The 26,509-nt window shown below is 38.5% G+C and overlaps 1 protein-coding gene across 3 annotated transcripts; it reads left to right on the forward strand.

Annotated features, from left to right (window-relative positions):
• Nucleotides 1-1,111: 1,111 nt before the first annotated feature.
• On the forward strand, nucleotides 1,112-26,266 carry LOC140121625 (interleukin-20 receptor subunit alpha-like). 3 transcript variants are annotated; one of them, XM_072141441.1, is made up of 8 exons: nucleotides 1,115-1,430; nucleotides 9,500-9,567; nucleotides 9,818-9,929; nucleotides 12,419-12,594; nucleotides 15,876-16,021; nucleotides 18,258-18,375; nucleotides 20,059-20,195; nucleotides 23,247-26,266. In XM_072141441.1, the coding sequence occupies exons 4-8, from the start codon at nucleotides 12,534-12,536 to the stop codon at nucleotides 24,030-24,032; spliced, it is 1,248 nt and encodes a 415-aa protein (XP_071997542.1). In that variant the 5' UTR covers nucleotides 1,115-1,430; nucleotides 9,500-9,567; nucleotides 9,818-9,929; nucleotides 12,419-12,533; the 3' UTR covers nucleotides 24,033-26,266. The 3 variants fall into 3 exon arrangements, with proteins under 3 accessions (XP_071997543.1, XP_071997542.1, XP_071997541.1); XM_072141440.1 differs by lacking the exon at nucleotides 9,500-9,567; XM_072141442.1 differs by lacking the exons at nucleotides 9,500-9,567; nucleotides 9,818-9,929; nucleotides 12,419-12,594 and having other exon boundaries at nucleotides 1,112-1,430.
• Nucleotides 26,267-26,509: the final 243 nt, after the last annotated feature.

The following is a 26,509-nucleotide window of genomic DNA, read 5'->3' on the forward strand; positions in this document are numbered from 1 at the left end:
ACGACGTCATGTGGTGAATTCTGTAACAAAAAGTCATGGCTGGAGAAGTTATCAAAGTTGTGTGACTGATGGAGAAGAATAACTGTCATCTGTGAGGAGCCACCATGATGAAGTCCATGACAGATCAGAGGTAGAAGCTCCGGAGCTACGACTGATTTATACAGTAAGTGATCTCTATTTCTAGTTAATGGCAGCTTTGTAGTGCAGTCATTTTTTCCACTGTGTAGTAATGTGCATTATATTCCCAGCTGGTATATGTTTATGTATGTGGTGTATTCATTACTGCAATATTATTAGCATTGTACAGGTAGACGGGGATTGGTGTGGGGATATATATTTATATCATCTATATTTCAGTGTTTATTATACATGCTGTCAGTGTATCTGTATTTGTGTAGAATATACACAGTGCTGCATTTATATATGTGTATTTTGCATGTATAGTGCATGTAATAATAATAACAATAGTTCCTTTATTCATATAGCACACACAGATTACACAGCGCTACACAGAGCTTGCCAAATCATGTATGTGTTTTGCATGTACATACATATATGTTTGTATTCTGAAGTGTTACGTGCAGGATTGGGCTGGCAGTGAGGGTGTAGATATATGGGGACCCCGATTCTACGTTTGCAACGGGGCCCACTGAAGTCTTGTTACGCCACTGAGTAGTTTGTAATCCCTCACATGCAGGGTCCTCCTTCCACTTGTCTCCTGATCACTGTAGTTTTGTATTTTGTACTTGCATTTGTTCTTGTCTGAATGTAATGTATGTGAACCCCTTACTGATTGTACAGCATCATGGAAATAATGGTGCTCTATAAATAAATAATAAGATTTGGACTTACATGTCAATATGCTACTTTTATGTCCAGTTGTGCATAAAAATCAGACAATTTAGGTAAGCGTGTTAAAGATAGAACTACATGGGCTTTCATTTATACGCAGAAGCAGTGAAAACTTAATGACAGGGATTCTAATTTCCTAAGAAAGATCTATGTAATTGTTTCTATTTATTACATAATCATTTGAGTTATGTCCAATTTCATGGTTCTTCCTCCTCCCCTAAGCATGCTTCCTTGTCCTAGCTATGTACATGATCCAGGTGTAACCAGTTTGTAGAAGAGAGAGGGAGTCTGTCGGGTGAGGCTTGTGACACAGGAAACTAACAACTCAAGTTCACAGATATTAAATAAAGGAGGAGTAAAAGGAAGGACGTCACTAAGAATACACATTCTTCATAGTCAAATGGTCTTTGGAGTCTGAGCTCTCGGCTGAGTTACCTCACATGGGGCGAAGTGGAGGTACCTTCACTTACCTGAATGTCACCTGAATTCCCCTGCAGCAAAGCCATGCTTTAGCCACAGTGAAAGAATGCTGCTTCTTCTGCTGTTCCTGTTACTACTACCACAGAAGAATGATTCAGGTAAAATGGAGATTAGGGTTAAATTAATTAAGAACTAGAAGGTTGCCTACTACATGATAGAGATGATAGAGTACTACCTAATGCTTCCACATGCGCTAAAATTGTAAGACACTTATGATTTGCATTTGCTGCAGAAACTATTCATAGTGAAGGCGCTAGATGGGTTTTCAAATTGGAAATTAGACTAAGGTCTGACATTGGTATTAAATGCAATGACATATCAAATTTTATTATATCAATTGTAAATTGGACTAAGTTCTTACATTTGTGTTAAATGCTATAACATATTGAATTGTATCATATCAATTGTACATTGGACTAAGGTCTGCCATTGGTGTTAAATGCTATAACATATTTGTAAAAGCTGTTTCAGGCTAGATGTCATGTATATGTTATAATCCATGCCACTGCACAACAAAAAGAGCTTATTGTTGCCAGGGAGAGCCAAGCATAGTGTTTATGTAGTGAGTGTTGTTTTTTGTCCTGGCAGCATGTTCATAGAGATGAAGCTCATGGGGTGCTATCAAGATATGATAATTCATTTTAGGAGGATTGGATTGATAGTAAAGGCGAAAGTAGACACAAAGACCTCAAGCAAGGTTACTCATCTAGAGCACTACAAATAACAGAACAGATTTCTTTCTTTCTTTCTCTCTCATAGCTTTAAACAGCATTGATGTCTTAAGTTTGCTTATAACAAATCAAGGGCATCTTCCCATTTAACAGACAATACTGATCTTTCTGACCCCAAGCCATGGCATGGGTTGCTTTTTAGTTTAGACTACCCCTAATGCTTCTTAAAGTGTCTATTGTGCTTATAGAAGCAGATTTACTCCTTAAAAAAAGTTCCAAGCAGATAAAACTACACAGGACTTTTTAACCTCTCCCCATCTGGCAGAGCCACCAGGTGCTGCTCATTCATGTTCCTCATTGCCCTGGAGTGATTGTGCAGAGGCTAGGACGGCCTTTCCTTATCACCCCCTCCTGTCTTCTTCTGTCTCCCACCATCTGATGAAGGGAGTGAAGCAGTCGGTACTCTCGGGGGAGGGAGGGTCACACTCTGTTGGGAGAGCGGGTACTGGGGAATGGATGCTTAAATTGCTTCTTTCATGTAGAGCTGAACACTCTCTCCTCTATCCACAATGTAGTTGATTTATGCTACAGCCACGACTGGACAGACACTGATAACTGGTATTTAGTGTCTGTTCCTCCGTAATTTAAATTGACAGCAGTTATTTACTAGCACCCCACACTCCCATCCTCCATGACCCCTGCTCCCTCAGATGAACAAATGCAATTCAGAGGCTGTGAGGAGTGACATGACCTGATTGCAGATGCACTTACGCAGAATCACTAGTGATAACAACCATCAGCATCAGAAAATGGCACAGTTGTGTTTTTTGTCATTTCCATCACAATTGTCGTTTTTTTCCAGCCTCCCACTTCATGGCACAATTCTAAATGGTGCTGTTAGGAAGCACAATTTGTCCTTCAGAAAACAAGCTCCCATATAGATCTGTACACAGAAAAAGTATTGTTTAGGTATTGAGTATCTTGAGACTATGTTAGGTATTGGTACCATCACACCAGTGGCGCACTAGCCATGAGCCAAGTTGAGCCAGTTGTCTCAGGAAGCACCACCTGCAGCAAGATATGGGCAGAATCAGGGGTGCAGTTACTGACGGAATGACCCATTGAGTTCACCGAAAGTACATTGCCCGACGATGATGCACTTTACAACGAATCACTAAGATTGTGTGCCCGATATCCTGTATGTATCGCTTCCCCACTCAGGTCCGACGGAGTTCACCTTCTTTTCAGTGAGGCATTCAAGTTCATTGGATTGTGACACAATTTGAAAGTTAAATCCCGCGCTCAGTCTGAATAAGTTGGATCGTCCGACGGCAATCCCAGCACAGAAATCTGTAAAATAACTATCAAAGCCATGCAAATCCCGAAAAAAACCAAACAGTCCAACAAAAGTGCAATCCGGGAACCTTAGTAGATGAGCCCCACTGTCTCTCCATACCCAATGTCAGCATGGGTGTGATATGCTGCATGGGAAGCCACTTGTTAAAAAATGTGTTGTATAACTACTTGTTGGGATTGAGGGGGCTTCTTTACATACTTCTTTACATCCATGTGTTGCTACATTTCCTTCTAGTCTATCACTGTTCCATTTTTACTCCTTCTAACTCACTTGTACTCCTTCATTTCATTTCCCTTTCTTCACATTGCAGTGTTGGATTTCACTTATCCGTCAAGCGGGTAATACCGTTGGAGAAAAATTTTACAGGTTAGCTCTAGTTGTGAACGAGCTTTAAGGAATCAATGTGATAAAGCAAATTATTGTATCCTTTCTTCTTTGTATTGTGGCTGTTTAATTTGGATTCCCAGCTTCTTAGAGAGTATGACTAATTAAATTAGAAACATTCTGTAAGTAGATTATAAATGATGTAAGAGATTAAAAAATCATACATTTTCTTGTGATTCAGTGGTTGAGATACTATAAGTGGGCTGTGGATTGGTTCAATTTACTATATAATATACATTGGGAGAGAAAAGTTTTAGCATACGTGTGCTATATAATTTATGCCATGGGATGCCTAGGTAGAAGAGTCCAACATTTTATGGCATTGGTGGTTAAAGGCGATAATGTAGCAGATGTTGGAATTATGAGGGCTGCAAGTAATAAAGATTGAAGAGAGACATCTCAAGTGAGATATGATTCTATAGTCATTCAAGGAGATAAATGTTTGACTATTTCTTACCCATCTCATTTTTACCATTTACATCCTTGCAGAGTTGGCCCTAGTCTCTACCTGGATTGTTATTATTTTAGAACCATGCTCTGACCTTGTTTTTTCTTTTAATGGTGTTCCTGCCTGTCCAATGATCGCCACAACATCAGATTTCTTAGGTAGTGACCTAATGCAATGAAGTCAAGATGCCCCTACATCCCTTCAATGTTTTTTTCTTTTGACTATGCAGTACCCAACACCAACGCAACTTTTATACTCAAAGTATGCCATAGCTCGTATTCCACATGAACTTTGCTCTAACAGATTGCTTCAACACTACAATAAAACTCATAAGGAAGTAAAGGACTCTGGAAGAAGAATATACTAGCAACTATAACACAAATGCATATTGTAACATGTCAGTGAAGCAATGCAGTTTTTTGTGCTAAATAAACAATGAGAGAAATATATAGTTTCTTCATAATGATGATTACTGATATGCCAAAGATTAAAGTTTTCATTATATGTTAGAAGTTTTGAAAGCTAATGTAGTAACCCGAGTGAACTTGACACAGATTTGTCTCTTTACATAAATAAGGCCGCAGCCTGTTTTAGTGTATAGTGCGTATCAAAAAATTACATTTTGATGTGTTAACAAATCTGTAAGGATGTTATAAGAGCAGTATTGCAGAGTGGAATTATTAGAATGTGGCTCTTCGGAGTCCATTGGGCAGCCCTAATCAGTGACTGACATCCAGTTTTGCAGCATGCTTATGCTACTTTACACATCTGCTTTTTTTGACATTTGTGCTTCAGTTATTTTCACAGAAGCATTAACCCCTTAATGATCTGGGCCTTTTTTGTTTTTTCATTTCCATTTTTCACTCCCCACCTACAAAAATCTATAACTTTTTTTATTTTTCCATGTAGAGAGCTGTGTGATGGCTTGATTTCTGCGTAACAAATTGCACTTCATAGTAACAGTATTTATTATTCCATGCCGTGTACTGGGAAGCGGGGAAAAAAATCCAAATGCAAGGAAAATGGTGAAAAAACGTATTTGCGCCGTTTTCTTGTGGGCTTGGTTTTTACGGCTTTCATTATGCACCCCAAATGACATGTCTACTTTATTCGTTGGGTCGGTACAATCACGTGGATACCAAATTTGTTTTCATACATTTACAAAAATTAAAACCTCCTGTGCAAAAAAAAAAATATTATTTTGCCATCTACTGGCGCTAATAACTTTTTCATACTTCGATGTACGGAGCTATGGGTGGTGACATTTTGTACAACTTTTGATGATGTTTTCAAACTTTTGATGACGCTACCATTTTAGGACTGTACGACCTTTTGATCGCTTTTTGTTGAATTTTTTTATATTTTTCAAAATGGCAAAAAAAAACATTTTTGACTTTGAGCGCTATTTTCTGTACGGGGTTAAATGCAGTAAAAAAATAATTTTTTAAAAAACTTTTTTACATTTTTATTTTTACTATTTTTCAGACTCCCTAGGGTACTTTAACCCTAGGTTGTCTGATCGTTCCTATCATATACTGCCATACTACAGTATGGCAGTATATGACGATTTTCCTCCTCATTCATTACAATGTGCTGAACGTACATTGTAATGAAAGGGTTTAAACGAGACAGCCTCAGGAAGACCCGATGCTGTCATGGCGACGGATTGTCTCTGATCATGTCATGGGGAGCGACGATCGTCACCAAGATGGCTAGCACCGATCGTGGGTGTTACCGGTAAGTCTTTGCTGCAATATTCAGCAAAGATTTAGACTGTCCAAACTTACTTGCTCGTTCTTTAATCAAGTGAATGGCAACATCTTTATTATCTTCAAAAACGTCCAGATTTGTCGAAAAACCAGGAGATGAGCATTTTATTTTTAGATGAATTCGGCCGTTCCTGGAAATAATATAGACACTGCCATCCCCTAGAGCAGTGGTGGCAAACCCAACAGCCCTCTCTGTGGGCACCCAGGCCATCACCAAAGGGGACTCAAGGTATCTACTTGCAATTCCACACAACCCAGGACTTGTCATGCTCAATGTTAGTATAAAGCAACAGCGCTGCCTGGGACTACAGGAGGAGTGGGAAGGTATGGACAGATCAGAATTATCATTGTAGCTCCTTCTCCAGGCAAAACATTTCTTCCTATTCTGGGGAATTGGTCCTCCTTCTATCTACTCTATTCCTCAGAACACTGATACAATTGAAAGTTACAACAGAGCAGAGAATAAATTGCCATGTTGGCACTTTGTGATAAACAGGTGGGTATGGGTTGTACGTTGGGCACTTGGTCTCTAAAAGGTTCGCCATCCCTGCCCTAGAGTAAAGAACGAGCAAGTAAGTTTGGACATTCTATCATCAGTAATGATGGTGTTCTTTAAGGATAGATTGGAGTGGCATTAGAAAGTTAGCTGGGAGACTGCAGAGAAGAATATTACAGTTGTCCAAGCGAATTATTCCTAGTGGTCAGGTACCACACATAGAACACATGGTGCTTATTATTGACGCAGCGTGAAATCCTCCCAGCGGATGAGGTGGTTAGGAACATTCTGGGTGACCTGGTAAAGGTGCGCTCTCTGGAGTTTGAGAGGCTGGGCACGGGGAGGGCCTCTCTGCTTTGGAGGGGGTTCTCCTTTAGTGTTCCTTAGTCTGTCATCTCCCTTCCTGGTGTTGGTCTGATTCTACACTGTAGATTTTTGTTTTGTTTTCTGAGTATATAGAGATGTAGGGCTTGCAGGTGCCGAACTTGGGCTTTATGTGGTTTGTTGTAGTTTTGTTATGCTTTGTTTTATATATTATTTCTTTATAATGTACTGTATATAGTGTGATGTGGGGGGGGGGGCGCAGTTAGGTTATGATGGGTGATTATGGGGATTGCTTTTCTGGACTATGGACCGATCTTGGACACTGGTCCTGACTACTTAGCTTGAACTGTGGACGTTAAACCAGTGTCTGAGGGGAAGGGGGAGGAGAAGGGTGGCAGTTTTAGCTTAGTTTATTATGGTGTATTTATTTGTGTATTAGGGGAAAGAAAAAAAAAGAAAAAAAAGTATTTTTGGGTGTGGGATATGTTATTTTTGGAGAGGGGTGGGGCGTGGTTTATGTTTTCTATTATTGGGGTTTTTTGTTTTATTGTGGGTGGTGCTGGGGTTGGGGTATAATTATTCTGGTGTATGTTTTATTGTTGTAATTATTATTTCATGTATTTAATGTGTGCTAGGTGTGAATGGGAGTTGTAAATATTTTGTAAATACTGTATAATAGGGGAGGGATTAGCAATGTTTGGTTTTGTGTTTAAAGGGGTATTCTCATTTCGGCAAATTAATGTTATTGTTTGTATGATGAAAAATAATACAATTTTCTTATATACTTTCTGTATCAGTTTCTTGTGGTTTTCTAGATCTCTGCTTGCTGTCATTCTATAGAAAGCTTCATTGCTTACTTCCAGGGGACAGAATCTTACCATGGTCACATAGGTGCACGGCTCGTTATATAACACAGCTCTGATTACTCTCTGTGATACTAATGGGCCGTGCAGCTGCGTGACCATGGTCAGATTTCTGTCCACTGGAAGTAAACGTAGAAGCTTTCTATGGAATGACAGCAAGCAGAGATATAGAAAACGGTGAGAAATTGATACACAAAGTGTATTGTAAAGTTGTATAACTTTTCATTATTCTAACAATATACATTACTTATCGAAATGGGAATACCCCTTTAAGTTGTGTTTGTTATGTTTAAAACTTTAAATTTTAATAAATTAAAATAAAATATAAAAGTGGGAGATAAGTGCATGGAATATCAATTTTGTAGACTCCGGAGTGAGGAAGGGTCAAATGGTAGATGAAGATGGCAGCAAGTGAGTCTATCTACCAGGTGAGTGGTGCCTTTCTGTGTGCTTCATCCACAACCAACTGCCAGAAATAACGACTGACTGCTCACAAACAATTGGTTCTAGAGAAAAATTCCAACTGCAATGAAATCAGCAGAGCCACACCTATGGAAGAATGTAAACTGTTAGGGTTGTTGACATGAGCATTACATAAATCATCAGAATTTCATCAATGAAAAATGTATAATTTTCCACAAGATCAATTTTGTCACCTTTTTTTAGGACCCTTGCCCACAAATGATTTTTTTGTAAGAGTTGTGTGAGTCTTTAACAGGCAGCTATTTTATAGTACTCTTAGTCACTGATTGCAGCATGCAATATTCTGACCTAATTCGTGCATATAACCTTCCCATCGAAGTAAATGGGTGCATGAAAAAAATGGGCAGCAAAACTTTTTTCAAGGAAGTAGGTGAGAGTGAGGTGAAATCTGACACAAATTGGATGACACTAGGGTTACATAAACGGATGGTCAGATAGCACTGAGATAGAACTAGGATGGTATCTTAGACTGATATCTGACCAAACTCTGATCAAAATTATACTATATGGCACTTGTTTAGTGGGCAACTAGCTTTAGGCCAGATGCATAGATATGATTTTCTATGCATCGTTAATTTTATTAATGAAAACATCACCCCATCCTGCAAACAATGACACCTTACAAAACTCGGTACACTGAAAAATATATACGGGGGTCAGAATATGAATAATATGCTGGAGTCCATGAAAAAATCCTTCCTTTGCACCTGCCTGGACCAGGTGCAGATTTGCGCCTACAAAGTTGCAAAAATAAGCAAAAAAAGTGATACATAAGTGAAAAGTTGCACAGGACATCTGGGAAACCAAGATACATAAGGCATACTGCACAAGGTGCAGACCAAGGCGTACTTGAAAAACGACAAGTGAAAAGTTGCCAAAAAGTTGCAAATAAAACAAAGTCGATTTGACAATTTGACTAGCAGAAATAATGATACATGTCCCCCATTGTGTCACTGAGACAGTTTCACATAAAGAAAATCTTAAAGGAAACCCACCATTTGATTTGAAGCAGTATGAAGCAAACATACCTTGAGAATGATGTAGCTACACTGATGCAGAATCATAAACAATTATAAAATTATGATAATGAAGCTGTCTCACTTCTGTGGCTGTGTCTCACCCCTTCTCCTAGCACATTAGTTATTCACTGCACCACAGGATGATGAAATCCCTGGGTTGTGCGTGATGGCAGAATAATCAATTGCTGCACCATCCCCCAGCTGCTGTGTATGAGTGATCCAGCTCGGGTTGATTAGTCAGGTCTTGACTAAGCTCCATGTGTAATGAAAAGCTCAGTGTGTAATGTGTTTATGTAGGCAGCCAGCCTGACCCAGCTTTCCCAAGGTCCTGAGTGTCATAATTGTTTTTTCAGCAAAGCCACTCAGCACAGGGATTAAACAAGATATGATCCTGCATCAGTGTAACTACAGCATTCTCAAGGTATGTTTGCTTCATACTGAATCAAATCAAATGGTAGGTTTCCTTTAATTCTTCTTGAATACCTGTGTGCATTCTATCGTCAATCCTTCTGTAACCACTATTGATTTATGTAAATGTAATAAAGTTTAGTTACACATTAGATTTATGTTTCATGAACATTACATTGCTCTCAAATAAAATGCATTGTATACATTATTTCATTAGAAGAATAAACTTGTGTTTAATTCATTTTCTATCTTGTTCATTGCAGCAAATGATTCCTGTGGCTTAACCGTTGAATTTGTCTCCAATAACTTTAAAAATATCCTTAAATGGTCAACACCCAACAAAAATGGAGTTAGTTTCAATGTACAATACAAAATGTAAGTAACACCTTATCCTTAGATGATAGATCTTTTATCAGCTCTCTCTTCCCACCACTTGAAGATGGGAAACTTCAGTGCTTATGCACCTGCCTGCCTAATGTTAGCACTCCATAGGCAGCAATTGTATTCAGAGGCGTAACTAGGAGAGGCACGGCACCATAGCAGGTTTCTGAATGGCGCCTGTTATAATATGTAAATATGTAAAGCAATTCCAAATATTTCCTCATTTAAAGAAGATCAGAACAAACTGTAAAAAATTGAACTGGTCATTCAGTCACCCATGACCCTCATATCTGTGACTATGATGTATGTGTTTATATCCTGTATATATGTGTGTATATGCTATAAGTATATGAAGTAGCCTAGTAAAACATGTGCTTATATTGTATGTATGTGTATATGTGGTGTGTTTAAACTGAGCGAGTGGCATTCATCAATTTTGGCGCAGAGCCCATGTTTTAGTGCATAAATCATGTGGTAATGTTAGATGTTGGCATATAATAAAAGTATTTTTTTATATAGGAAATGAAATTCTGCAGTGCTTTACAAATCATAGGGGCATGTACAAATGTAATATTACATTACAAATGGAACAATAGGAGTAAGGAATAAGAGCTTACAGTCTATGACAGTGGTGGCGAACCTATGGCACAGGTGCCAGAGGTGGCACTCGGAGCCCTCTCTTTGGGCACCCAGGCCCCAGCACAAAACATTGAGGACTCAAGACCTGAATCAAGGAGGTGTGGACAGAGCTTGATTATCATTGTAGCCTCTTCTCCGAACCTATGATTCATCCTGTTTAGAGGAAAACTACAATAACAATCCAAATTTCTCAGTTTTTCTCTTGTATTGGTGTAATCAGGGCGCCAATACGTTTGAAACCTGTGAATTATTTTAAATTGGCATTTGGCACTTTGTGAAAATATGTGGTTTTTGCTTGAAGTTTTGGCACTAAAAGGTTCACCATCACTGGTTTATGAGGATGAAGGGGTGATACCAGAGGTATAAGAGCTTGTATAATAGTCCAGCCATTCTTTATAAGGGAACAGAATAAAATAATTTAATAAATAACATTTTTTATACTGTACTGGTGATTGCTGGATAACAGATGGGTGCAGGACATAGGGTAGAAAAGTGTTGGGATTTTAAAATGGAATTGTGCCCCCATAAAAAAAATGTAAGTGTCTTAATATACAGTATGATTTATATATACTATACGTGTGTGTCTATTTCATGTGTATATACTGTATGTGTGTATGTGATGTGTATGTACTGTATTAGTGTGTGTATATTTATGTGTATATGCTGTATTTATGAGTGTATAAATGTATATATGAGTGCATAAATGTGTGTGGATGACTGTATATATGTATGCATGTAAGTGTGTGAATGTGTGTGTATGAGTATGTTTACAAATATCCATAGATATTTTTTAAGGGGAAGCAGGGCCCCATGCAAATGTTTTCTATTCGCCTAACCTTTCCTAGTTGTGCCCCTTAATGGTACTTTGCCTTCCTTTAAACTTCAGTTATACTATCTCAAAAAAAGACACTGGCTACTACGCTATTTTTCTGTTATTTGATAATGGAAGGAGTAATGGAACCTGCCAAACCCAGGTGTGAACTGAGCCTTAACAAACAGCAATCTATGAGAAAAGAAAAATCCAGCTGGAGAGTCAAATACAGTTAAAATCCGTAGGTTTTATTCTTGTATCATAAAAAAAAATGGAGCACACACCAACACAATATTCAACATAAGCATTTCGGAAACAATTTGCATTCACCAATGAATAAGGAATTGTTTGTCAATTGTGAAGGCTGAATATGTATGCTCCATTTCTTCACTTATTCCATATTTTTATGCAAGATACAACAGTAAAACCTACGAATTTTAACTTGATTTGACTCTCCAGATGAATTTTTCTCTTCTCTTGATTGTACAGGCCGGAAGCCAAGGTTGTCCATGCTTGGGAGCATAATGGACTAAAACTTCACTGCATATGCATAAGTGAGCTGACTATTTCACATGTTACTTTTAACAGCTATCTCTGGCAGGGTATGAAATATCCTTTCTAGAATTCACCTTTTTATGCTAAATCTCTCCTGTTTTCCTGAGGCTGGACAAGGAGCATCACTTCAGACTTCCATATTTTGGGAGCTATAGCAATTAGAGCCATGCTTTATGAATATTAAGGATAAGAATAGTATCTTGCAAATCAGATTGGAGTTTCTATGAGCTACAAAGCAGGAGATAATGGCAATTAAAGACATAGGCAGGAACTGGATTTTTATGTGCAGCTTTCATTCCCAGTTATATCTTTATTTGCCTGTTTTTTTCCACCATTGATAACTACTTACTCACTTTTAGATATTTCTAAGCATATTGTTTCATGTTAACTATAAGATACAGAGTGAACCATCAGTGTAACAATGCTCCCTTATTTCTACCTATGGAGTTTACTCACATGATGTATCCTTGACTCATAGATATGGGACCAGACCATGGATTGACAAAGCAGAATGTGCAAATATTACTCAGGACTGGTGTGACTTAACCAAAGAAACAAGCATTTCTTCAGAACAATATTATGCAAATGTCACCATGAGTAGCAAAGACTGTAACATATCAAACATATCACCATTGTTTTACCCATTACGTGATAGTGAGTATGAACCTATTACACTACTCAAATGTACCTGCGCAAGTACATTTTATGGGCATTTTTATTTATACCTAACTTATCTGATGATTGTGGGATTGAATTATGGTTATACACAGTGGGGAAGATGTACAAAGCAAAATGTGCCAGATGTGCTTGCAAGTGTATTAGTTACTTCTCCAACAGATATGACAACTACCAGTTCAATACCAATTGTACCCACCAAGAGTTACCACACTACTACTAATGCCTGACGAAGGCTCCGGTACGGAGCAGAAACGCGTAGCATTTTATTGTTTTAACAATCTTTTAAAAGAAATATCTTTTATTTTGTAAAATAAAAAAGTGCTCTTTTTGAGCCATTTATACTTACCTATCGAGGATTTTCTAAGCGCCAACACTCCTGCCTCCATTCGGGTTTTTCTTCAATGATCCTCTTCAGCCTCGGAGCCTGGTCCGAGTGCTGCTGATCTACAGGAGACCACCGGCTGCTGGTATTACACTTTACATATGCATCATGCCTATGTAAATAGGTGAGTGACCAATTTACCCATCCATCCTTCCCCTTGTGCATTACTGTCTTCACGAGGTTGCGCTTTCTCTTTTTCTTCTCTCCTCTATTACACACCGATTGGATATCTTCTGACAAGGTGTATATAGAAATCCCAGTCTCAAGCAATAGCACACTACTACTAAGGCTTAATCCACTAGCCAACAAATCATAGACAAACAAGAATTGGTGAAGATATGGCATAAAACGTAACTTTTATTAGTCCAAGATAAAACCATGCATAGAAAATCTCAAGCAAACACAAATGTCGAAGTCAGGAACTTTGTCAATACAGATCACATTACATGCAGTAGAAAATAAAATTGGTTTGGTCTTTCTGTTTCGTAGAGGGTGGGAGCAGGGCCGGCGCTATGGGTAGGCAAAGTGGGCCTACCCATGAAAGGGGAGAATCTCTTCTTTCAAATGAATCTTTAATTTTGTTTCTAGGTGCCATGAATCCAGAGATATTCAGGTTTAAAGTGAGAATATCAGGTGCCATTTTTATATATAAAAATCACTCTCGACGGCAGTTTAACAGTTAATATCTGCGTTTCCCTGACACCTAGATACACAAATTTAGATTCATTTAAAAGAGGAGACTGTCTTCTTTCATAGGAAGTGAGGTTCTATGTGAACAGAGCCAGAGATCCGGCTCTCTGAAGTGTAAACCCCCCTTAAGATTCTCAGGCTACAGGGAGAGTTTGCTGCACACAGGAGCTGCTGAACCTCACAGATAATGGAAATATTCACTCTATATGTTACTACATTCCGATAAGGAATAATATCAACTAATATTCATGTTTTTAACCCTCTCCTATCCAAAACTATCTAAGAACACACTTCCTCTCTTATTGCCTTTTATTTCGTGATAGTTTTTTTGTGAAAATTGACACGATTGATCCGATGAACATTCACATGTTCTGGAATGAAGTTTTTATTTCACACCATCCTCCATTAACCTATGTTATGACGTTCTCACTCAAATTCTTATGAGGGTTCTGTTATTCTGCGGCTAACACATTGGCGCACATCTAAAAGTGACTTTTGTTATCTCATTAGCTTGGTTTATGGATATATAGTTATTTATTTGTGTTACCATTGTGTAAGGGAGCGTATAATGATAGTGAGCATCTGTGTGATGCTCAGTGCAATTTTCTGCAAAAATTGTTTGGTGTTCCCTATGGATTTAACGTTCTCTTTGCTGCAGATTATGCAGCGCTGCAGTGTGCTTGCCAGATCAGTCACTAACCCCATGGGGCTCACAATCTACCTGTATGTTTTTGGAGTATGGGAGGAAACCAGAGGACCTGGAGGAAACCCACGCAAACACCGAGAGAACATGCAAATTCTTTGCAGAAGTTTACCAGCGCTGCAAGCCTGTAGTGCTAACCACGGAGCCACCGTGCTGCCCATCAATCTATCCCTATCATCTATCTATCTCCTATAAAATTCTCCCATACTACAGTTTGTTTTACCATACAAAAGGGAGCCTTTTACTGACGGTGACTGGTCATAAAATAGTTTTATTTTGGGGCCCCACTTTTAGTTTTGCCCAGGGCCCCACTTTGTCTAGAACCGGCCCTGGGTGGGAGCATGTAACTTAGCAGTATTGCAAATTTTATTTAAAGGCAACCTGTCAGGCAGATCCACTGTAATGAGTTGTAATCCTGTGACTTAAGTCCGCCGAGTGTTCCTGAGCTGCAACACCCCTTCCTCCTCTGTCCTCTTGTAAACTCACTCCTGCACACACACCATGCACGCCTCCTGCATATATAATTCATTCCTCTTTCTCTGCTGCACCTTACTATGAGGTGGGTACAGGGATTGTGCAGAGGCTTGTTTACAAGAGGATAGCAAATCATCCACATAAATGAGGTGCGATGCTCGGTTTGGGGGGCTTGATGTGCCTGACAGTTTCCCATTAATATTCCAACTAAAAAAAGAGTTATTTGGACATAACACCAATACTAAAAACTCCATTTGGTGGTGGTCATATATAAACTAGTCCCGTGAGGCGTACCCCTTGGGGTGCTGTGGTGGTGCTTTCCTGGCCGCATTTATGTAATATGCAACAGGATTGTTAACCATGTAATGCAGTTTTGGGCCTTTTTGACTTGAATATAAATAAAATATTGTTTTTTCTGTTGCTTCTCCCATATTTTCTGCTTATTGCCATCAAAGTATACTTTTTATTAGATATTATTTTCTTTGTATACCCATGACCTGTGTATTAATTTGTGACATAATAGATATATACATATATATATATATATATATATATATATATATATATATATATATATATATATACCTACGGTATGTCTATAACGTGCAAAATTAGGAGTAGTTTATGTTTGACCACAACCACAAGATGGAGCTTTAGTATTGCTTTTTGGCATATATATTTTCTAGTTATCTGACATTTAGGTAGTAATACATTTATTTTTGGTAGGATACCAATCTGTTAAAGTGAAATCAGTATCTCCGGTATAATTATTAATATTAAATCCTTATGCTGTTTTGGTCCATAGATTTCAATATGTTTTAAATATGCCTAAAATGCATCAAAATACTGATACAAAACATTATAATAAAAAAAAATCATTACTAAAATACATAAATGACATAGATGATATCATATTTATTGATAATAAATGTAACTTTTATATGCTGACATTGAAGTCGGTTTTGGCACCAACAAATTTCATCTCTTCTGTTTGCCATTTTATTTTAGATATACTTGATCCTCCATCAGTTCACCTTTCATCCACCAGTAGGTCAATAGCAATAAACATAACGCATGTAGTTGAAAATCTCAATATCATTTATGCTCCAGAATATGAAATAAACATTTCCGGAATTGGTAAAATTACATCTGAGGTAAGGAATTGCTTAAAATTTCAGTTTTTTAACCTAAGAATTCACTTATCAAGTCTAAAAGTTGGACAGTGTATACAAACACAAATATTTCAGTGTACTGGCACTTTTTTTATGCGTTTCATATATTTATTCAGTTCATGTTTCATAACTCTGGGAGTGGAGTAGTGGTGTACATAAATGTTTGCATAGTTTTCAAAAGAGTCAGGTGATAAATGTCTCCAAATAAGCCACATCCTGGATTAAAGGACATGGACATTGCAGATCCCTCAGCAGTTTCTACCACTTACAAGAAAATTAAGTTTTGAAATGTAAATTCCCTTAACACATACTGTTTGTTCCCTCATTGCACAGAATACTGTGGGGCACATTTACTTACCTGGTCCTGTCGCGATCCCCGCTGTGCGCTGTCCGACAATAATGCTTTCTGCCGTGATTCACAAAGATCGTGCGCCGGATATCCTGCATGTGTCGCTTCCCAGCTCAGGTCTGCTGGAGTTCACCATCTTCCTCCCGGTATATATAAGTGAATGTCTTGCGGCACAATTTTTAACTTAAATTCCGCTGTTTGTCCGAATCCTTCGGATCGTCCGACGGCCTGCCCCCCTTATTTGTGTGGCATGAAAGCCACAATCGCCTGCTAAATACCTGTCCCAGCAGCGCAATCCCCGAGAATGTTGGAAAATCCTACGGAAATGCGATCCACGGACCCTTAGTAAATAAGCCCCTGTGTGTAATATGCTAATCTCCTACCCCTTTCAATATACCCTGTTTCCCTGAAAATAAGGTAGGATTGAATAGGATTGTATAGAATCACTGACTTTTACGGTGCAAATGCACTTTGAGCAGCTACTTGGACAAGAAAAGTGCTATTGCTAAACATTGGGGCCAATGATTTCAATAGAAATGGAGCCCCATAAAATTCAAAGTTTGGAGAGTTATAAGGATGTTAGTTAATTTGTCGATATAATGGTCTTTAAGTAAAAAAGATGGGGATAGTTCAATGTACCATAGATTGTAGTACATGTAAAAAGAGTCACAAGACTCTATTTAGATGTTTATTCTGAGGTATGTGAGCACATGACCACCGGATATATTGGGGCACATTTACTAAGGGTCCGAACGCCGCATTTTCGGCGGGTTTTGCAATTTCTTTCAGATTTGCCCAGAATTGCCCCGGGTTTTTGGCGCACGCGAACAAATTGTGGTGCATCGGCGCCGGCTTGCATGCGACACAAATCAGGGGGCGTGGACGTCGGACAAAACAACTGATTCGGACAAACCACGGAATTTAAAAACCAAATTGTGTCACAAGATCAGCACTCACATGCACCGGGAAGAAGGTGAACTCCAGCGGACCTCAGAGGGGGAAGCGACTCATGCAGGAAATTGGATACACGATCTTAATGAATCGCAGCATCTCCGAATCCTTGTCAGAAAATACTGGATCGGCGGCATCAACGGGACGGGTAAGTAAATGTCCCCCATTGAGTTTTCGTTTAACAATAAATATGAATTCTTGTTCATGGAAAAATAATACACCCCTTGAAAATAAGACCTAGTTCCTCTTTAAGAGAAAAATTAATATAAGACACTTTCTTATTTTCAGGAAGTCCGGCTCTTCTCACTGAGCTGGATCAATAGGCTTCACTCACTAAGAAGAGTCGGCTTTTCTGGCTCCTGAACGGCTCCCTAGTAAATATATAATAGGGAGCCTCAGTCCAGCCAGTCACCCCTCTCCAATCCTTCCTAATTTCTCCCATGACTGCAGATGGAGCCCACACTGTGCCTCTGCTGCCTCTTTATCTGGGAAGCGGCTACTTCTCCCCACACTGCTGCAGTATGTACTTCATTATGGGAGTATGCACAAGGCATAGCTGACAAGGCACTAGCTCATATCCACCAGTCTGTGATGTCCACAGACATGCAAGGAGGAGATAACTGATCACAGGTGATGTACAGATGTCATTTCAAAGCCTGGATTCTGGCTGTGGACGTGAAATCACAAGGAGTAGGAAAAACTTGTCCAGGAAAGGTCACATAACCAGCCAGACAACCAGGATTCTGCACAGAATGAACAGTTGGGAGTGGGAGGATTGAACATTTTTCACATCAGTTCTCTCATTTTTTTTAGTGGTACTGTTTCTGTAGCAAATAAATGATACATATTGAATTAAAATCATTGATTTTTCACTCACAAAACATAAAATTAAAAGTGTCATATTTGATCTTCTTTTAGGAACCTTACTATAAGATAGAAAAATTAAACCCAGAGACAAAATATTGTGTATCTGTAACAATGTTGTACCACCCACGTTTTATCTCCTCAAACATCACATGTGTAACTACAAGAGCAGGTAAGTTGCTGAAATGTTTGAAAATGTATCACCATTAGGGCTCTTTCACATTGTTGTTGTCTTTCACGTCCGTGGTTCAGTGATTAGCATGGATGCCTCACAAATCCATTGGCTGTGGAAAAGAATTATGAAACATGTCCTATTTGCAGCTCATGCAGATGGAAGGTAATAGAAGTCTATGGTTCCGCAAAACAATATGATAAAACATCCATTTTTATCCATGGCACAAATGCATTTTTTCACTGATTTCATTGCATTTTTTCCTGGTATAATAAATAATAATAAACTGGAGTATTTATTATAGTTATGTTATATATATGTTATGCTGTGTATATATTTTTTTAAATTTTATGTTGGATATGTAATTTATTTTGATGTTTTATATATTATGGAGCCGTATGTAACATCTGTATCTCCTCTTTGAGGACAATAAAATTGATAATTATTATTATTTGCTACATCTCCTACTTTCCTTTTAAAACATATTTGCTATATCTATAATGGGTTGCAGTGGCGTAACTAGGAGAGGCAGGGCTTCCTAGCAGGCTTCTGATTGGGGACCCGCTTCCCACTTAAAAATTATACATATTTGTATGCTTACACGTGCAAGTTACAATTACACATTTATACACACAGATACAGTGACAAACACAAACACACATAATATATACACACATACAGTATATGCAGACACCATACACCGTAAACACATACAGCATATACACATCACAGATGCAGCATATATACATCACATACATGTTATATATATATTATGATGTACAATGTGCATCATTATATGGATATAATGATGCACATCCTCCACTCTTTATTATCAATCCAATGGATGTATGTAGCGATGTTGAGCGTTTGAATGGCGCTAGGACGACCCAATTAGTATTTTCAGGATCTTTTAATTTTATAAAATAGGTGAACCAGAAGAAGCGCTCGGCTCGAGCGCGAAACACGTTGTTCGGAACTTATTTTATAGACTTTTATTTATTTATTTATTTATTATTGTGTACCTATTTTATAAAATTAAAAGATCCTGAAAATACTAATTGGGTCGTCCTAGCGCGATTCAAATGCTCAACATCACTACATACATCCATTGGACTTATCTACAAGATAGATTCCTATCACCCCGGAGAAAAGGATTGTATCTTGAGAGCGTGGCAGCACAGGAACGCCGTATTATTATACATGTGCATCACAGAGTTGTGCCTGCCAGCACAACTCTACCAGGTGAGCAGCTATATCATTTATTTATCTTCCCACTATTGACAAAGGGTATTACACCATAGAAGCGCCCCTGTCTTTTTCTCCTACATTTCTAGACCACTCTTTATTAAGTCAGGTTGGATGGCTGGGCCCCCTGACACTGTGGGCCCCATAGCGGTTGCTATGGCTGCTACCACTGTAGTTAAGCCCCTGATGTGTTGCCAAAAAGTGGTGGTGTTATGAATAACAATTTATTAAATTTGTTTGAGAAATCCTTAATTTAGTAGTTTGTGATTACCTCTGGATAGATTATCAATATTTTATTGGAGAGAGTCTAAAACATGGTACTGACCCTGATCAGCTGAGGGGATGTGAGATCTTATTTTGATTACCTATGTCCATGCTTTGTAGTGTAATGAAGATTGTACTAAGTTGGCTTTGAGTTTTCTATTTTTTGTGTTACAGATGACACTACTGAAGCAACAATAAGAATTATGCTATACATTCTGGCAGTCATCCTGGTTATCTTTATAGTTTTTAGCACAGGATATGGTGTCCATAAGTATATATATGCTGACAACCTCAAGCAACCACAAATTCTTGTGAGTATATTAGATGACTACTATGTTATTAATTGTCTATATCTTTAGACTATTTGTATTATAATCTATGTTTTAATCTGATGTTCTTTATTTTCAAATTTAGGCTCAGTTTAAATAATTCAGATTTCCCTTTCTAGCTTCTGCTTAAAAAAGTAAAAAAATGGGTCCGTTATAAATCCCATTGAAATCAATGCAATTTTTAATGTCAGCCGTTAGAGAGTCATCTTTTATTCTTCCCCTTTTTGGATGGGTAAGGCTCATTTCACACTACCGTTCCTTCCCTCCATTAAAAAAGGTAAGAATGGAGGTTTAACAGAAGTTTCACATATCACTAAAAAATCCCATTGACATCAATATAAACTTTATATCATCCATTGGGGCAGATTGACTTACCCGTGCGTTTTCCAACAAGAGTCGGGTCTGCTGCGATTCACTAAGTCCGTGCGCCCGAGTTCCTGCATTTGTCGCTTCTGCACCGAGGTCTGCCGGAGTTCACCTTCTTCTTCCTGGTGTATGTGAGTGCTGATCTTGCGACACAATTCTTTTTTTAAATTCCGTGGTTTGTCCGAATCCATCAGGTTGTCCGACGGCCAAGCCCCCCAGTTTCTGTCGCATGCATGCTGGCGCTGGTGCGCCACAATCCGATCACATACGCCAAAAACCCGGGGCAATTCGCCGCCCATCGGAAATATTTGCGAAACCTGATGGAATCGCAGTCCTGTGGAGCCTTAGTAAATGAGCCCCATTATGTTCTGTTTAGGCAGGGAATTGTTATCCATGTCTTTTTTGGATGGAAAAAGTGACGGAGGCTGCAGTACTTTTTTTCTCAGTTTGAAGGAAATTCATGGATAGCGGATACACGGCAAACTAACCATAACGGATGACATAAAATTCTCAGTGATGTCAATGGGATTTTTAACTGATATATTAAACCTCCATTAACCCCTTAAGGACGCAGCCATTTTGTAGCTTAAGGCTCAGCCCCATTTTTTTGTATTCTTTCATACATGACTTTATATGGTTATAACTTTTGAACACTGTTACTTATCAAAGCGATTCTGAGATTGTTGTTTTTTACTCATATGTTGTACAGGCGGTCCCCTACTTAAGGACACCCGACTTACAGACAACCCATAGTTACAGACGGACCCCTCTGCCCACTGTGACCTCTGGTGAAGCTCTCTGGGTGTTACTATAGTCCCAGGCTGCAATGATCAGCTGTAAGGTGTCTGTAATGAAGCTTTATTGATAATTCTTGGTCCAATTACACCAAAAATTTTGAAACTCCAATTGTCACTGGGGCAAAAGAAAAAAAATTGTCTAGAACTTCCATTATAAAATATACAGTTTCGACTTACATACAAATTCAACTTAAGAACAAACCTCCAGACCCTATCTTGTATGTAACCCGGGGACTGCCTGTACTTCACTTTAGTGGTAAATTTTGGCTGATAAGTTTTGCGTTTGCATTTTCGAAAATTCGAAATCATTGCGTATTCAGGTAGATAGATTTACCACCTAAATAGGTTGCTGACATTTCCCATATGTCTACTTTACATTTTCATAATTTTTTAAACGTCTGGATAATTTATTTTGATGTCACGCGGCTTACAAATCGAATATCAATTTTCTGAATTGACTATTTTGGGAATAAATACTCTTTTGAATGAAATTTTAGTTTCTTTATTGGCCCCTTTTGTAGCCTATAGCATTTTAGCTTTTTCGTTACTGGGGCTATGTGATGACATTTTTTTTTTTTGCAGGATGAGATGCTTTTTCCAGTGTTACCATTTTGGGGTTGGTATCCCCTATTGTTGAAAATTTAGGAACTTTTTTTGATGGCAGGAGTAGAAAAGCATCAATTCTGTACTGGATGTTTTACTTTTTTTTTGGTGTTAACCATGTAGCCTAATAATCATGTTATCTTTTATTCTATGGGTCAATACGATTACAGGGATACCACACTTGAATATTTTTTCTTACGTTTTCTAAATTTGCCAAATAAAACCCTAATGTGGGAAAAAAATCTATAATTTTTGCATCGCCCTCTTCCAAGTGGCATAACATTTTAACTTTTTGGCTATGGAGCTGGTTGATGGCTTGTTTTTTGCGGGAAATGTTGTACTTTGCAACAGTATAATTTTGGAGTACATATTTTTTTGATCACTTTTCATTGCATTTTTTGTTGGATTAAATAGGTAAAAATCATATTTTTTGGTGGTTTTTACCAGTTTTTTTTTTTACAGTGTGACAGTTTAGGGACTGATATTTTATTTATTTTTTTGTTATTTTAATGTTTTCAACTTATTTTTTTCTTACTTTTTTTTACTGTATCCAAACTGGAATATTTCTGGCTCAATACCAATGTATTGTAGTGCAGTGTAAATTGCCTGACATGCTCGGACAGTTTATAGTCAGACCCGGCAGACCACGGGAGGTTCGATCCTTAGCGGAAAGATCCATACACTTGTGTAAGGGGTTAACACTTGCGATGAGAGTCGGCTGTGGATTGTGGGTGTTAGAACATGGTGTCAGCTGTAATATGCTTTTCACAAAAAAGGCCTAAAATGTCCTCACTAAGACCCATTGGTCAAAAAAAAGAATTGAGTCAACTAAAAGGTATATCTTTATTTGTTCGATTAATATAAAAGACTTCACTTGAAAAACACTACGCAAAGATAATTTAAAAAGTGAGTTTCAGAAGCTGGACCTGGTGCGCGTAGGGGTTAATAAATCTTTATTCATTGGAATTATATAGGGATATTGTTACGTAAAAAGAATGCAATAAATGATTATTTGTGATGAAAATGTTACTGTCTTTGTTGTAAATGCTGAACTGCTTTTAAGATTTGTTAATTTTGGGGAAAAAGGCAATAAAAAGAATTTAATTAAAAAAATACATTTTAGGAAGTTCCACCAATCACAGCCATAAACCCTACAAAGGGGCTGTTTGGAGTATAATATTTTTGTTTGATGAAATGAATTAACTGCTGTAAAGAACTATTATACAAACCATGTAAACATTCCTGTTATTTCTATTCTCTATTTTAGAACATGGCATCCAACAATAATAACAAGGTAGTGTTAGTCAAGGCACATAATGTAACAATAAACGTCATGCACATTGAGCCCAACAAGCCACCAGAGGAAAGCACCATGACAGCTGATGAGGAAGAAAAAACATGGATCATGACAAATCTATATTTCAGGGACAGTGAATATGATGGTAGCCATGAATCAGGAGTCACAGAAGACCATGGCTATGTCAGGCTACTGGAAGAGGTGACAACTACTAGACCACAAATGTCACCATATGATATGCCACATAATCTTCTTGAACCATCAATTAAACAAACAATGGCACCATTAGATATTATTAACACGGAAGAAGATCTATATGGACGTATCAAATGTAATACAAACATTTTACCTATCCAAGTTAAGAAGGTAGAACAAGCTAATCAAAAGGGAGAGATGACAGAAGAAACATTTTCATACCTACCAAAAAATGATACAGCGTTACCTAAACTGGAGATATTACATCATGAACTTGAAGAAACTGAAGAATCTTCTATAAGACAAGATGTTCTGAATATCAATGTGCCAAATGGCATGGACTTCAGTGAATGTGATTCTCTCTTTGTAGATTGGAGTCCCATTAGCCATCACCTCTATATACCCAACATCATTAACAAAACTGTAGATGAAGTTGACAGAGAAGAGTGCAAGGAGGGAGAAGGACTTTTATCTAATCTTTATAAACCCATCCAAATAGAAGAAAACTCTGAAGAACTGGTGTATCTAGAACAAAGATGGGAGCTCCATGTGAAGGAATAATGCATAATTTTCTATTTTTTATCATATAAATTTCTATAGGTCCGTGTACTGTATCATATCTATACATATTCACCTTCCATAAGTACACAGTACTGCTGTTTACCAATTGCCACAGTTCCATAAGCCTTTAGCATAATCAGATTTTTTCCTAGGTTGAAGCCACTGGGGCAGATTTACTTACCCGGTCCATTCGCGATCCAGCGGCGCGTTCTCTGCGGTGGATTCGGGTCCGGCCGGGATTCATTAAGGCAGTTCCTCCGACGTCCACCAGGTGGCGCTGCTACGCTGAAGTTCGCCGGAATGCGCTCAAGTTCACCGGCCTATTCCTAGTGAAGGTAAGTGCAAGCTCCGTGACACTTTTATTTTTTAAAATGCAGCGTTTTTTCCGAATCCGTCAGGTTTTCGTTCGGCCACGCCCCCCGATTTCCGTTGCGTGCATGCCAGCGCCGATGCGACACAATCTGATCGCGTGCGCCAAAATCCCAGGGCAATTCAGGGAAAATCGGCGTAAATCGGAAATATTCGGGTAACACGTCGGGAAAACGCGAATCGGGCCCTTAGTAAATGACCCCCACTGAGTGAAGTCTGCATGAGGTCTTAATGCAGTTCCATTGCCTCTGGCTGCTACTGGATAACAAACAGCTTTTCCAATTCCACCTGGATTTCCCTGGTGGAATGTGCTTTTTCCACATCTGCTTATTATAATACAATTACAATGGTTCATCATACACCACAATAAATGGCAAAATGAAGGGGGGATTTCATTAAGACTGGCGGAAACTATAGTAAATCTGGCAGGCCAGCTGTTCATGCAACTGCCCGTCCTCCAACCAACCCTCTTCCTGCCCTCACACACCCAAAGCGGCATGCAGGTCGGAGAAACAGGAAAAAGGGCAAGCAGGAGGAGGTTCATGTGTCTTCTTCAGGATTTCACAGGTGCCAGGATACTTTATGCTGGCAATTTTCTATGCTGAAACATGCTACACAAATAGTTTACCATTTGGTATACAGAACTTTTTTAATACTGTATGTGTAAACAGTGGAATATATCACAGTTCACCATCGGATGTTGCAAATTCCTACTGATATTTGCATCTATGTGAAGGATTGCATTCTGTAGATTGGCCAAAACGTTTGTGCAAAGAAAGTGACATGAGCTACGGATTAAAAAATTTAGTTGTTCACCATGTTTCTGAAATGGATCTCTCCTCTCTCAAAGAAAGAGGGAAAATATTCTGTAAAATTGGCTATAGAATCAGGACAAAAGCACCTATTAAAGGGAAGCTCTTTGCACAAATTAACCTAAAAATCTCTACCAGTATGTTGTCAAGCAGCTTACCTTCCAGACCAGGTTTCTTTCATTACCCAGCATGGTGGCATCATCCAGAAAATCACATTTGAAGTGAGATGTGAATTGGTTGCGTAAAGTCATGGAGACAGAGAGTCTAGCATTAAAGTCAAGCTCTCCCTGACTGAGAACATCCCTCTGCTTTATTTGATGCCGTTATGTTCAGGATCATCACTAGCCGGCTTTCCTGAAGCCAGGTGAGGGATGCCACTCACAACAGAAGTGCTCTTCTTGGATGGGCAGAGCTTGACTTAAGTGCTGAGCTCCATGCCCCCATGAATATACAAATATACAGTACACACATACAGTATCATATACATACAGCATATATACACACCATACACCATATACACAAACAGCATATACATATCACATATTTAAACAGACATATACAGCATATACACATCACATGTACACACACATACAGCATGTACACATCACATATTCACATCCATACATTTATACACTTACATGAATGTACTTATACATATGTGTACACTCACTCTCAGGCAGTCTTCTTATCTAAGAGGGGAGTCTCAGTCAGAGACCACAGATCTGTCCCAGAAGCAGTTGACCACATGGGGGAAATAGAACACAGCATGAAGAGATGAAAGATTCCTGTTGTTTTGCTGCCCCCCCCCCCCAACATTTCTTATATGTGATGCCGACTGTGGAAGATGTGCACTGTTATACACATATTATGCTCCGTTCTTTCGTGTGTCAGGTTGGATGCCTGGGCCCCGAACACTGCGGGCCCTAAAGCAACTACTATGTCTACCATTGTTGTATTTATACTCCTGCTTCTATGGAAAACTGTACATAATTCAGTAGTTATATATGAGATGTTATAATGTATTTCATGATGATTAAAGCATCTTCCTTATCATCTAGGAGCATTTATACACATTCTGTTTACATCTTTCCTGTCAATTTTCAAAAACAAGATACACAATGTTTAACACAGAACATTTCTGGTTGCTCTTGCTGACAGTACCGTACTATCAGCATTCACTATTTCCATTATATTTCATATATATAAGCAATAACTTGCAATAATCTGACACAAGACACAAAATGGCCACTGGTCACATGTCCACATCACATATCCTGCACCTGCCAGGTCAGGTCA

The sequence above is a fragment of the Engystomops pustulosus genome, chromosome 3, assembly GCF_040894005.1.
Source record: "Engystomops pustulosus chromosome 3, aEngPut4.maternal, whole genome shotgun sequence".
Taxonomy (NCBI): domain Eukaryota; kingdom Metazoa; phylum Chordata; class Amphibia; order Anura; family Leptodactylidae; genus Engystomops; species Engystomops pustulosus.

What these genes read in the sequence shown, in the direction of transcription:
- LOC140121625 (XM_072141440.1), top strand. Translation starts at nt 1,379, where the DNA reads ATGCTGCTTCTTCTGCTGTTCCTGTTACTACTACCACAGAAGAATGAT. An exon ending in GTTTTACCCATTACGTGATA is followed by an intron (nt 12,595 to 15,875) that starts GTGAGTATGAAC and finishes ATTTTATTTTAG; the next exon opens with ATATACTTGATCCTCCATCA. An exon ending in TTGGTAAAATTACATCTGAG is followed by an intron (nt 16,022 to 18,257) that starts GTAAGGAATTGC and finishes ATCTTCTTTTAG; the next exon opens with GAACCTTACTATAAGATAGA.